The 12,365-nt window shown below is 33.7% G+C and overlaps 1 protein-coding gene across 4 annotated transcripts; it reads left to right on the top strand.

Annotated features, from left to right (window-relative positions):
- Nucleotides 1-4,502: 4,502 nt before the first annotated feature.
- Nucleotides 4,503-11,810, top strand: LOC127868026 (coadhesin-like). 4 transcript variants are annotated; one of them, XM_052409583.1, is made up of 11 exons: nt 4,518-4,646; nt 5,220-5,261; nt 7,042-7,121; nt 7,266-7,337; nt 7,713-7,848; nt 8,155-8,277; nt 8,571-8,741; nt 9,808-9,978; nt 10,130-10,297; nt 10,785-10,952; nt 11,332-11,810. In XM_052409583.1, exons 1-11 carry the CDS (start codon nt 4,583-4,585, stop codon nt 11,409-11,411), a joined length of 1,275 nt encoding a protein of 424 aa, XP_052265543.1. In that variant the 5' UTR covers nt 4,518-4,582; the 3' UTR covers nt 11,412-11,810. The 4 variants fall into 4 exon arrangements, with proteins under 4 accessions (XP_052265546.1, XP_052265543.1, XP_052265545.1 ...); XM_052409585.1 differs by lacking the exon at nt 8,155-8,277; XM_052409584.1 differs by lacking the exon at nt 5,220-5,261 and having other exon boundaries at nt 4,587-4,646.
- Nucleotides 11,811-12,365: the final 555 nt, after the last annotated feature.

Genomic DNA, 12,365 nt, shown 5'->3' with positions numbered 1-12,365 from the left:
GCAATATTGAAGATAGCAACTCCATATTCGGCATGCATGTTTATTTCATGGAGCTGCACATTTTGAGTTGTGAAAGGTCAAGGTCATCCTTCAAGGTCAAAGGTAAAATATATGGCTTCAAAGCTGCGCAGCAGGGGGCATTGTGTTTCACAAACACAGCTCTTGTTTAATATATTTTCTGCACATTTCTTCAAAAAACTTACATTAATACACGATTTTCTTCGTTAATTCAATCATTCCTGACAGACTTGTGTACATATTTCGCTTACATTTTGACGCGCGTAGATAGGACCGCATTACCGCTTCCGAAATGTGTATTCATACTATTGCCTTCGAGGAACTTATCTGATGTTTGACGGAAAGGGCCGAAAATGTGCGAGTGTGGATCAAGTTCCCCACAGGTACTACTTTCCCGTTCCCCAAATTTTTTTCCGTACCTAAAATTTTCGTACCCAATTTTTTTTCGTACCCAATTTTTTTTTCGTACCCAATTTTTTTTTATCCCCAATTTTTTGTTCGTACCCAATTTTTTTTCGGTCCCATTTTTGTGTTCCCAAAGATTTTTTCGTACCCAAAGTTTTCATACCCAATTTTTTTTCGCAAAATTTTTGTACCAAATTTTTTTTTCGTACCAACATACACAATTGTGGTGATTGTGGTGATGTAGATAAACTTAACTTGATGCTTTTATATCCATCCTCTCAAAAGCATCGTCACACCAGTACTGTCAGATTTAAAATTATTTGTCACATGTTCCAAGTAAAATAACGGTAGTAAACATAAGCATATTCATTCCGAATTCACTCGCTGACGAATTACTAAGATGACATTAATAGAAAATTACGCGTACACGTTACACCGTAATGCCTTCTTCTGATTGGTTGATATTTAAATCTGTTTGATAATACGGCCAGAGGTCAGTGATAGTGTTGCGATTTAAGTAGAAGTTTAACTTAACAATTTATGCCTTTCTAACTTCAATTCGACGATATTTAAGGTACAATTGGACTTCTGAACTAAAACTGAATGAGATGGTAATGTTATTATGCAATTTTACGCAAATTTATGAAAATTTAAACTTTCTGGTTTCCAACACATTTTTGACTTTTCTCCGTTAAGACGTTCCAAAGAATTTAGCCCATATAAAAAGTATCTCTAAATTCTTGGGCGTCTTATAAAGTTCCAAAGATTTAGCCCATATAAAAAGTATCTCTTAATTCTTTGCGCGTCTTATAAATAAGACTAGACTTTAATCCTTTGCCATCGACGGATTAACATGTCAGTCTTTTCTTGGCTACCCTTAAAAATTCTTGTTCGTCTGCCTCAAAAATTAACGCGATTGTATATGGTATTTCATGGGCTCATAAAATTGCGGGATTTTGTGATCCTTGTGAGTCTAATCTGGTTACTTTTGCTAAAAATGGATTAATAAGGTCAAATTGAAAACCACCAGTTCAGAAATGCCCAATAACTGTAGAGGATATGATAAAGATTGTTAAACATTTTGAACACTCTGATTCCTTATTAGATTTGAGATTCGTCACAATGTGTTTGGTATGTTTTTCAGGTTTTTTGAGATTTAGCGAATTCGTTTCTTTAAAAAGATGCGATGTATCATCTTTTGAGGATTGTGCTAAAATAAACATTTGTAAGAGTAAAACGGATCAATTGTGCAAGAGCGAACAGGTGACTATTTGTAAAACAAATTCAGATTTATGCCCTGTATATTACTTAAATAAATATATCTTTGAAGCAGCTATTCCAGATACTTCAAAAGATTTTTTGTTTAGGAACATAAAACATTGTAAGAAAATGCATAAAGACGTGTTAGTTGGCTCAAAGCAGATGAGTTACAGTAGGGCACGAGGAATCTGACGCGACAAACTTAGTGCTATTGGACTTAATCCTAATGATTACGGTTTGCATTCATTTCGGTCAGGGGGAGCAACGGCTGCTGCAAATAGCGGTGTGGCTGATAGATTGTTAAAAAAGCATGGGCGGTGGAAAACAGATAATGCTAAGGATCGATACGTGAGAGATTCGGAAGAAACACAAAAATTGTTTCTTCTCATTTGGGTTTGTTAATATATATGGTACTTGATGTTGGAAATTGAAAATTTTAGATCATATTTTGCCCCGTTCTTTTTCTGTCGATAAATTACCCTGCTTGTCATGACACCTAAACAAATGTGTTTGTTTTGATTATAAATGGTTAGATGATAAAATAATTTATGTGTGGCATAAAATGAAATGGAATATAAAACATAAATGTATTTATTATCGGTGTATGATTGAATACAGTTGTTATACAGGTTTTAAAGGTTCGCATGTTCAATGATGTGGAAATCAAGATTTCCTCGTGCATAGATTTGTAGGTTTGTTCATTCGACAGGCAAGCAGGGAAGAGCGTTGAAGGCTTTAAATCGTTTTATTTTTTATTTTTTAATGCAATGTTTTGTTTAAAGGCTAATATTATGCTTTATGTGTTTCAGTGAGTGTTAAGAGAGTAAAAGGATGACTCAAGATAGAAAGGGGCATTGGTTCCGGACATAAACGAGTATACTTGTTATACTCCATTTTTCACAGTTCTATGTATAATGACACTTATTTGCCATTCATACTTTATGGCAATGTTGTTGTTTTTTTTTGAACCAGCGTTTGTGCGTGTGTTTTCAAGAAATATATTACCCTGCTTGTCATGACAGCTAAACAAATGTGTTTGTTTTTATTATAAATGGTTAGATGATAAATAATTTATGTTTGGCATAAAATGAAATGGAATATACAACGTAAGTTATAAATATTATTGATGAATCGGTCGATCTATAATAATAGCACGCGCTCTACGTAAGATTTTGTGAGAACCAATACAATGTGGTAAATGTAATGCCTAGTTTTAATACCCTTTTTTTAAGTTTAAGTCAATACATTTTCATGCATTTATATAGTGTTCAGAGGCTTAGGGAAGAGAAATAAAAGACCCATTCATGTAACAACTTAAATCAATAAATTCTTTAAATATTCACCATATCAACAGAATCCAATATATTCTTTAAACGTACAATACTCAAGTTCATTAGTATCGGTTCTTATCCTGTGCCTACTTTATGCATTATCCGGAGCCAGCAATCGACATATAAAATACCTGTTGTTCTACAAACTAAACCGTCACTCATCATGGTAATGATTTTACAAGAATTGTGCTGCATTTTTCGTCAGAAAACTAGCTCAGATGTTTGAATTTCAGTGTTTATATGGACCAATATCTGCAGGAGAATATTGAACATAAAATACACACCTAAAAGCAGTGATTATTTTCTGATATGATCCGGTGCCGTTTCTCCTATTAGCTGGAAACGCACAGAAGTTTCATGTATAGCTTAATTGGTTAGGCACCGTGTACAAGTAAAATTGTCTAAACAACAACGTGCGAACATTATTTAGTACGATAAATTTCGCATATCGACTTAATCAAACTGCATGAATATTAAAGGCAATATTGTGTACTACGCTGCGTGCTAGTTGTTCGGTGTATCAACACAAATAACGTCGTACGTTTTTAATGTTACAGGAGATTGAAAACGACATTGTGTAATATAAAATGATATAATACATGCATGACAATTATTTCGTCATGGTGTTCATGTATAAATGGTATGAACATTATACGAAATGAGTTGACTTTATTATCGTTTGTTAAGCTGATTATTGTCCGAAGTAGAACGTCACGTTTATTTTAATTTTCGCTACAAAATACAACAATATGCAAAAGCTACAAAATAGTTATCATAATTTTCTTGCTCAAATCAACAGTATAAAGTGATCGTATCACGGATTAGCAAACTGACTATATAAAATGTTTGAGCGCCACAACACTTTTCAAGAGTTTAATGCCATGACATGTAAAAAATATTACACAAATAAGATAACCGTATTATAGTAAAAATCAATAAGAACTACTGTGGTAAGTTATTGTATATGTAGATGTACATCAACAACTGCCTCGTGTATGCAGAGTTTGTATCGTGCTTACATAAAATGGTAACATTAACACATTGTTAAAGGGACATTTTTTAAGATTTTTGCATGTAATTTAGTTTGTCATTAACTGCTTCGAATTGATAAATGTTAACATCAGAACTAACAAGAAAAAACAATTAAAACAAGAATAAAATTAAAGAAAGAAAAAATAGTAGTTCTTAACAGGAATCGAACCACTGAATATGTTGACATAAGATTATATCAGTGAAACTCATGGAGACATCATTTGAGGTAATACATCCGTATAACAACGTCTTCATAATTAGCAACTTATAGCAATGTCTAGTCGACCGACCGTTTTATGAATCACTTATGTCATATAACGGCACATTTAAAGTACGTGGAGAAAGTACTTTGATAAGATACGGTCATACATGTATATTCAATCTTAAAAAGATCGTGACAGGATGTGACGCCCTTTCTGATAAGATCATTCGCTTAAGGAAGTTATCTCAACAAACAGAAACATTACAAACCTCTCGGTCCAATAACATTTTAACATACAATTACAGCTTTATGTTCATACTGTTGTTGCTTTAAAATGTGTGCAAATAAATTTTCTGAATTGGAATATTCAGCAACACTTGTGTTTCAAATGGCGAGACGTAAGTTATATTTAACTATACATTCAGCTATGTAATTTTGTTAAGCATGATTAGTTTTTAAACAATAAAATTGTATAATGGCGTGTGATGTACACGCCTGTATTTACGTCATTATTGTTATAAATTATAGAAGGTTTAATAGTCATTTATTACAACATGTGTAAATAGACTGATATAGTTTGCACTTGTATTTGATTGTGTAATTAGCAAAACAACTTTTTTATTTATTAATTTTTATTTACTCATTCCTACAAACAATTAATACAACGTTAATACAAATTAAAAGCATTAATTTTGAGCAACTGATTGGTCTATATCTTGAGTAAGTTTGAACAAGAGCCCTATTTGTCAGCAATACCTTTTTGTCGTGACCTACTGCTTCGCAAGATCTAGACGATTGATTAAAATTAATGTTCAAGGAGTAATAATATACGTCGATAGCAAAGCACTTTTATTCTTTTTGAATGAACGTAACTACCCTTACTTAACATCGTCGAAGGGAAATGAGTTCAAATTTAGTGCATCAGAATGATATTAACATGTATAAAACATGGAGGTTACGTTTATTCTTAGATGCCTGGTGTGTGTTGCTTCTTATTGGTTTTCAACAGGCGTGTAAGTTCAGTTTTAATTGGTGTGACATTGTTAGGCCACGACTTTTATATTTCTTGGTTTACAAAACCGCCGACCCTAATTTTTGGAAAATGGGAAAAAAATAAAATCGGAAAATCGTCTTTTTTTTATTTATTTTATTCCCGACCGCACTGAAAAACGAGCGAAACGAGAAAAAAAACGATCCGGTTTGAGAACGGTTACGAATAAAATCAAGTAAGTACAATCAACGATTGGTTCACATATATTACAGAGATCGGGATATATTTCAATGTGACACAGTATGTACCAGTCCTTTTATGGGCACTTCTCAAAATTTATTTAATTACAGACAATAGGAAAATCAGCATCAGTAAAATGTCGACCGCATCAAAATTTATTTCCGAGTCTGTGACGCAACTATATTGTTTAACATGTTTATTATATTAAACAAACCCGATATTATAGTAGATAAAAAAGTATTACCTTGCAATTTGATAATTAGTATAAATAATCCAATAAAACACTGCCATTATTTACGATATATGTGTTTAGGAATTTTGTTAACAAGTCCGCCATAGTTTATAGGAACTGTACAGAAAGTTTGGAAATCGGAAAAAATCGGTATATCTCGGAAAATCATTGATAAATGTATTTGTCGATTTAATGCTTAGGGCCGAGTAATTTCGGCAAATCGGAACTCAACTTGCGTAAAATACTAGCTCAATTAACCGTTAAACTCCGCCTCCATTCTCTGCAAAAGATTCGAAGGCGGAGCTATGCACGTGCTATTATTAAATTGGAGGATTGCAATTGAGAAACAAACGCACGATTGGTTCGGCATGTTGATTGCTAGACAAAGGAAGCCAATTTTGTCGGCGCGAAATATGTCGCTTTATTGCTTCAGACAGCAAGCGGCTTTCCTTTGATGACGTCAAACTGTCAATTCACACAGACTGCACATTTTCGGAAGACTTTAACTGGCTCCTTGTTTACAATTCCAGTAAAAACACTTGCTAACATTAAACTTTGGATTAAATTATCAAAATAAAGCAAAAGCCAAGTTGACAAATATGATTGTATTAATTCGCGTCAGTTCAAATAAGACGTTTTGCGTTGTAAATCAACGAGTTTTCATGACAACAACAACTTTAACAAACATTACCGTGACGACGCGGGGATCGATCTACCTCGATTTTTTTTCATGGACGATGCCATTAAGTACAATAAGAGCAAACACATACTTTGTGTATGAGTAGTTTATCTTATATAAGATTTATGCAACGGGCATCGCATTGCGTAATGGTGCGCATCGAATGACGGAAATGAAGCGCAGTTTTTCGTTTTAATGGGAGAAGAACGCATGGCATTTAATGGAGTGTTTAAAATTGCCTGATGTTACAAAAGGTGCTTTTAGGTGACTCATTTCATTTGAAGATATAGATGTGTTTCATTGCATAATTTGATTTTTCGTCTCTGTGTTAAGGTTATAAAAGATATGATGTCTTTGTTCTGATGTTATTAGTATAAACTTATTTTTCCAATGATGTTTTTTTTTTTTTTTTTTTTTTTCGACCGCCCGATGGACCATTTTCAAAATAATTTTTGTAAACCAATAAAAAAAAAAGTCGTGGCCTTATTTCTCATGTGTGCTATTCACCTTCGTATTGAAATATCTCTATTTAAGGGCATTAAGTGCCCGTTATATATTTAAGATTGATGGTTTATTTGCACATATCTTACCTATGAAAAACTACATATAATATATTTTAAATGTACTTGTTATATGAAACGTTTACTATAGATGCTCTAGAATGTTACGAATGCCGAAATGTGACGGATGCAAACACGTGCAACCGCACAATCACCTGCCCAGCAAATGAGGTAGGCAACTGCCTAACGGGTAGTTAACTCCTTTCGTTTTCTAAGAACTGCGTTGTACTTGATCGGTACATACTTAAAAAAAATAATTGATGTTTATGAAGTGCCCTCCGTAACAGAAAACTGTTGTATACGTTTATCTTTCAGTCATGTTTCATGGGGGCATCAACGCTGGTTTCTTCTGAAAGGATGTACACTTTGTCTTGCAAAGACAATAGCGTTAGTCTCTGATATAATATGATAGACCGTTTGTTTAATGCTAAATATAATTAATTATATATTTTACATAGTATGATACACTTTTTTTGAAGTTTTGAGTCAAAATCAAGTCAAAAAGTTGACTTATTAATAAGGTAATACAAATCTTTTGAAAAGAAAACAACAAACATTTCTACAGTGTTTAAAAGTTGCAAAATCATATAACTTGGATATGTTTTGTATATTGAGATTCCAAATTCGCTTGCAATATTAAGTCACCACATCAAAAACCTAACCATAATTGTGTTTTTGTGTACTTTTAAGCAAGCTGCTTATATATTGAATCTTTAAAAATTTAGAAATAAACGTATTCTGTCGATTTTGCTTGGTTGACAGCAATGCCACGCACACAGTGTATCCGGTCCTTTGATTGGTCGATCAGTTCATTCGTCTTATACAAAACGGGATGCAACTTGCAATGAATGTTGCTCTTCGAAGTTGTGCAATAAAGCTTTATGCAACCACCCAAGACGTAAGTGCTTTTAATTTTTAAGTCATGACATTTTTTTATTAAATTGATAAGAAACCTATAGAAAATTATACAATTGTCTTAGATAATTCTTCAAATTAAATAAACAAAATTGTGCTTGCTGATACTCGCGTTAAATATATGTTTCATTACTTTTTACGCATGCGTTGGAATAGCTGTGCTGCATTTGAATATATGGTCATGAAACTAAAACGTAAGTCTTTAATATCACAAACTATATAATCATGTGTTACGAAACGGATCAAAATAAAGTATATAAACATTTATTTGCGCGGCATGTCTTACCAGCAACCGCATGCGTCGATGATCCTTCAGTCGATTGCGCAAAGATGGATTCCATATTCAACGTGTGCGCTGATATTCACAAGGCAAAACTGGTTTGCCCAAGGTTTTGCAACCTGTGTAACGTAGGTAGGAAAAAAAAGGCATTAAGGAAAAGATGGTTTGGATATTTTAGTTTGAATTTATGCAAAAAAAATTATTATCCATGTTTTTTTGCATTATCTAAAGGAATAACATATCGTTTTATTTACCTCGTACATGATAATGCATGTATCTTGCTTACATAAATGATCGTAGAAACGTATTTTATACATATTCATCCAATACATGACATTTTATGTTAAAATATTTCAACACATTAAACGTTGAAATAAACTGGCTGAATTAAATCATTAATAATTGCTGAACAAACATTCATCCAGTCGATGGAAACTGGAACTGGTGGTCATCGTGGAGCGGATGTGACGTCACATGTGGAAACGGTACACAAACTCGCAATCGACATTGCGACGATCCCGTTCCACAAAATGGCGGACTGGAGTGTGTCGGGAACGATACTGATAGGCACACATGTAATCTAGTTCCTTGTCCAAGTATGTACACTACAATCGACAATCGTGTCAGTAGTAAATATCAGTGTGTATATTACATACAGTTGTATATTATTTGCTGAAAGTGATGGTCGATAAATGTGATTGAATACGCCTACTTAAACGATCAACTAAAACAAGTACTTAATAAGTTTTGCAAACCTATATTAAATATCCCTAACATATGACCCTCTTATAGATCGCATGCTTCATATATTTTGTTTAAATATAAATACAGATTAAGTCAATCATCGGAAAATCAACAACAGATAAACCCAAGACTTGTCGAGCGCTAAAATTACTTAGGGGCATGATATGAATGACAGGAATGCTTTCTTAGCAATTTAATGTCATATGTTTAACTGGTCGATTATAAATCGATATAAATAGTATGTTACACCATTTTGATCCCTAAAACTAACCTTTGACGTGCAAAATATATAGTAAAAACCGACAATGTCGGATAAATATCAGAATCGACATTATGGCTGGAAAATGTTGATGAAAGTTCAAATCCACAAGCGATCAACCTGTTACTTAATCATGTTATTATCTAATGAACATATAGCTTTGTTAAATAATGAATTAATTGTATTGTTACTTATATTAGTTGAACAAGAGTTCGGAATTGCTTCGTAAATACATGTTCTAAGATTATGAATGCTTTGATAGCAGAGCAATCTAGCCAATTTTGGTAGTCATGTCAGAGATAAACCTAATGACCAACTAATAACCAGCATGCATTCGTCGTATTAGCCCTCGTTATGTGTGTTCATTTCGGACTAAAAAGTTATATCACCGTGCGAATGAATATTGAACACACAGCTGTCAACAAGATGGACCTGTGTTGTGTATCAAATTATTTTTATAGCAATACAATCCGATACCGTGTACATGCTTAATAATTAAAAGAAATTAAACACGAATTATTTCCGTGTATGAAATAATAATGACGTTATTTTAGCTTTCGGGTATACTGATCGAATTAACATGTGAAAAAAGTCGATTCGTAACAGCAACACACCAGATCGAATCTTTTGTATTATTATTTCAAAATAATATTATTTAGTCCACGGCGGATGGAATCAGTGGTCACCATGGGGATCGTGCTCACTCACTTGCGATGTTGGTATGCAGAGACGTGACAGATCGTGTGACAACCCATACCCGTCTCTTGGAGGAGATCATTGCTTTGGGTCTTCCAGAGATGACAAAATATGTTATGGACCTGGATGTGTAGGTATGTAAGTATTCTCTAGCGTATCAATGGTTAACGGCTGGTATAAAGAAATTATTATTGTATACTATGTAAATTGTACGTGTAAATGCATGTATGTGTACACCGAATTGCTAGTAAGCACATTTGCTAACGTACATGCATATATCAACAGATGGAAACTGGTCACTTTGGCAACCCTGGACTCCGTGTACAGCGACCTGTGATGTGGGGCGTCGCAGTAAACGTCGACTGTGTAACAACCCGTTTCCCTCATTGATGGGGCATTATTGCGATGGTCCAAATGAAGAAACTGACACGTGTTACAACATTCCATGCGCAGGTATAATACAATAATAAGTATCTGCGCTGTTTATTTGTGTTTATTGTTGATTGCTGATTGCAATTAAAAATTGAAAATGCACAACTGTTAACTGAATGTACTGAAAACTATATTATGATTTGTAGTTGGCAAGTTTAATTTGTATATTAATAATCTTTATAATATCTGCCAATTAGCCTCTGGTAATGTCTACGTTTAATGCACATTCAATTTCAGGGAGAAAATTTGCTTAGAAATATCAAAGTATCAATTGGAAAAAAATCAAAGAATTGGTCAATTTTCATTTGTATGGTTTTGTAAGCAAATTAAAATTGAAAAACGCCAAACATACCTTACGTAAGCTTAAATGTTGTTCTTCATATTATTTAAATATCATTTCATTTTCACGTATTATAACTCCCTGTCTTAATCATTAACACCAACACCTTTATATGCTATGAATGTTATTATGTTCAAATAAGTCTATACAATACACACTCGTGATTAGATGGTGGTTGGTCTTTGTGGCAAAACTGGAGTACTTGCACAGCCACGTGTGGCGGGGGTCTGAGAACTCGGGAGAGAATGTGCAACAATCCGGTTCCGTCTTTGCTGGGTCGTTATTGCGATGGTTCATCACAGATGATTGACCTCTGTAATAAAGCTCCGTGTACAGGTATTTACGTTCGATTCCATTTGCGTCAATAATGGTTTAAAGAAGACTCAACACATAAAAAATATGAATATAAGAAATGTTTCTCCTTTTCACCGGGCAATATTAACGAGAAGTAGGTTGTTAATCATTTTACAATTCACACCGAAATTTACAGAGATACGTCATTAATTATCATGCGAACCTGGTGAGAACTGTTTTAAATGTAAAAACCAACGACTGCTATACATCAATGGAAGAACCCTCACAACCATATCTAAACAAGCTGTTAGTGGTCATGGTCGATTTGAGGTTACGAATATCAACACAAATTGGGAATTAAATTATTGTCTTCGTCTCTGGTCTTTTCAAAAATATGTTGATGCCTATTTATGTGTTTCAGGCTCTGACATACAATTTGTTGTTGGACAACTTGCCAAAGCAAATTGTTATGAAAAAAGGGAAGGACTTTGGATGTGTTGAATTTCTTTTGGTACTTTCATTTCGCGTACAAATCCACATTTTGATCTTCAAACGGCAAGATTTACAGCTACGCAAATGGGGGCTTACTGGTTCGAATGGAACATAATATCGGCAGGCTCATGGGCGACGTGCTTTATAACTAAAAACCACAGCACAGTCGCAACAATACATTTGGACGATGGACAGGAGACATCTGCTGGAATTCGGCTGCAGTTGATGATAAACGATACAGTTCGTTTTGAACAATGTGCGTTAGCTAACGCGGACCATTCTACCCCAAATCTCAAAGACGGTTCAACTTTTACAGGGATACTAATATCCTAATTTTCAAAATCGACCAAATTTGAAATTCCTGTACTACAGGCGTGTATGTAAATGAATAAAATACGTAGTCAAATTTGTGTATCGTTGTATTAAAAAACTACATTTTTATATGTTAATATACTTCCAACAAACATTTTAGAAATACATGATTTCTTCTTTTACGCATTGTTTTGTTAAGTTTCAAAACAATACCGACTTCACGGCAATCCAAGTAATTTTTTTGAAAACATTACATATTCTTCGAACGGATTTTGTCTTCCGAAATATAAATCCTTTATAAATTATGTTCTTCTAATTGATAGCTTCTCAACGTAAACTGAATTATTTTGTAAATCCTGTTAATACTCATTTTAGCTCGACTGCAGTTTCTAGGCAATCTTTAGTTTAGGGTAAGATCTTCCGGAACGTTGACTGAGCATTGAACCTCTTTAGCGCCAGACGAACACAATATCCATTCCACGCTGTACATATTTAAATTGATATGTGTTTAAAAAATTTATCAAATTAGCCATATACAGTATAAGTATCAAACTCAATATGTGTGTGCTTTCAGAAATCATATGATTTCGGTTAATGTTTACGGCCTAATTAACTTTGTGTAAAATCGCCTTATTTCGGTAATTTTCGTAA

Source organism: Dreissena polymorpha, chromosome 2 (genome assembly GCF_020536995.1).
Source record: "Dreissena polymorpha isolate Duluth1 chromosome 2, UMN_Dpol_1.0, whole genome shotgun sequence".
In the NCBI taxonomy this organism is placed as follows: domain Eukaryota; kingdom Metazoa; phylum Mollusca; class Bivalvia; order Myida; family Dreissenidae; genus Dreissena; species Dreissena polymorpha.
Note: the sequence above shows the minus strand (reverse complement) of the source record. Positions and strands in the feature narration are given on the sequence as shown.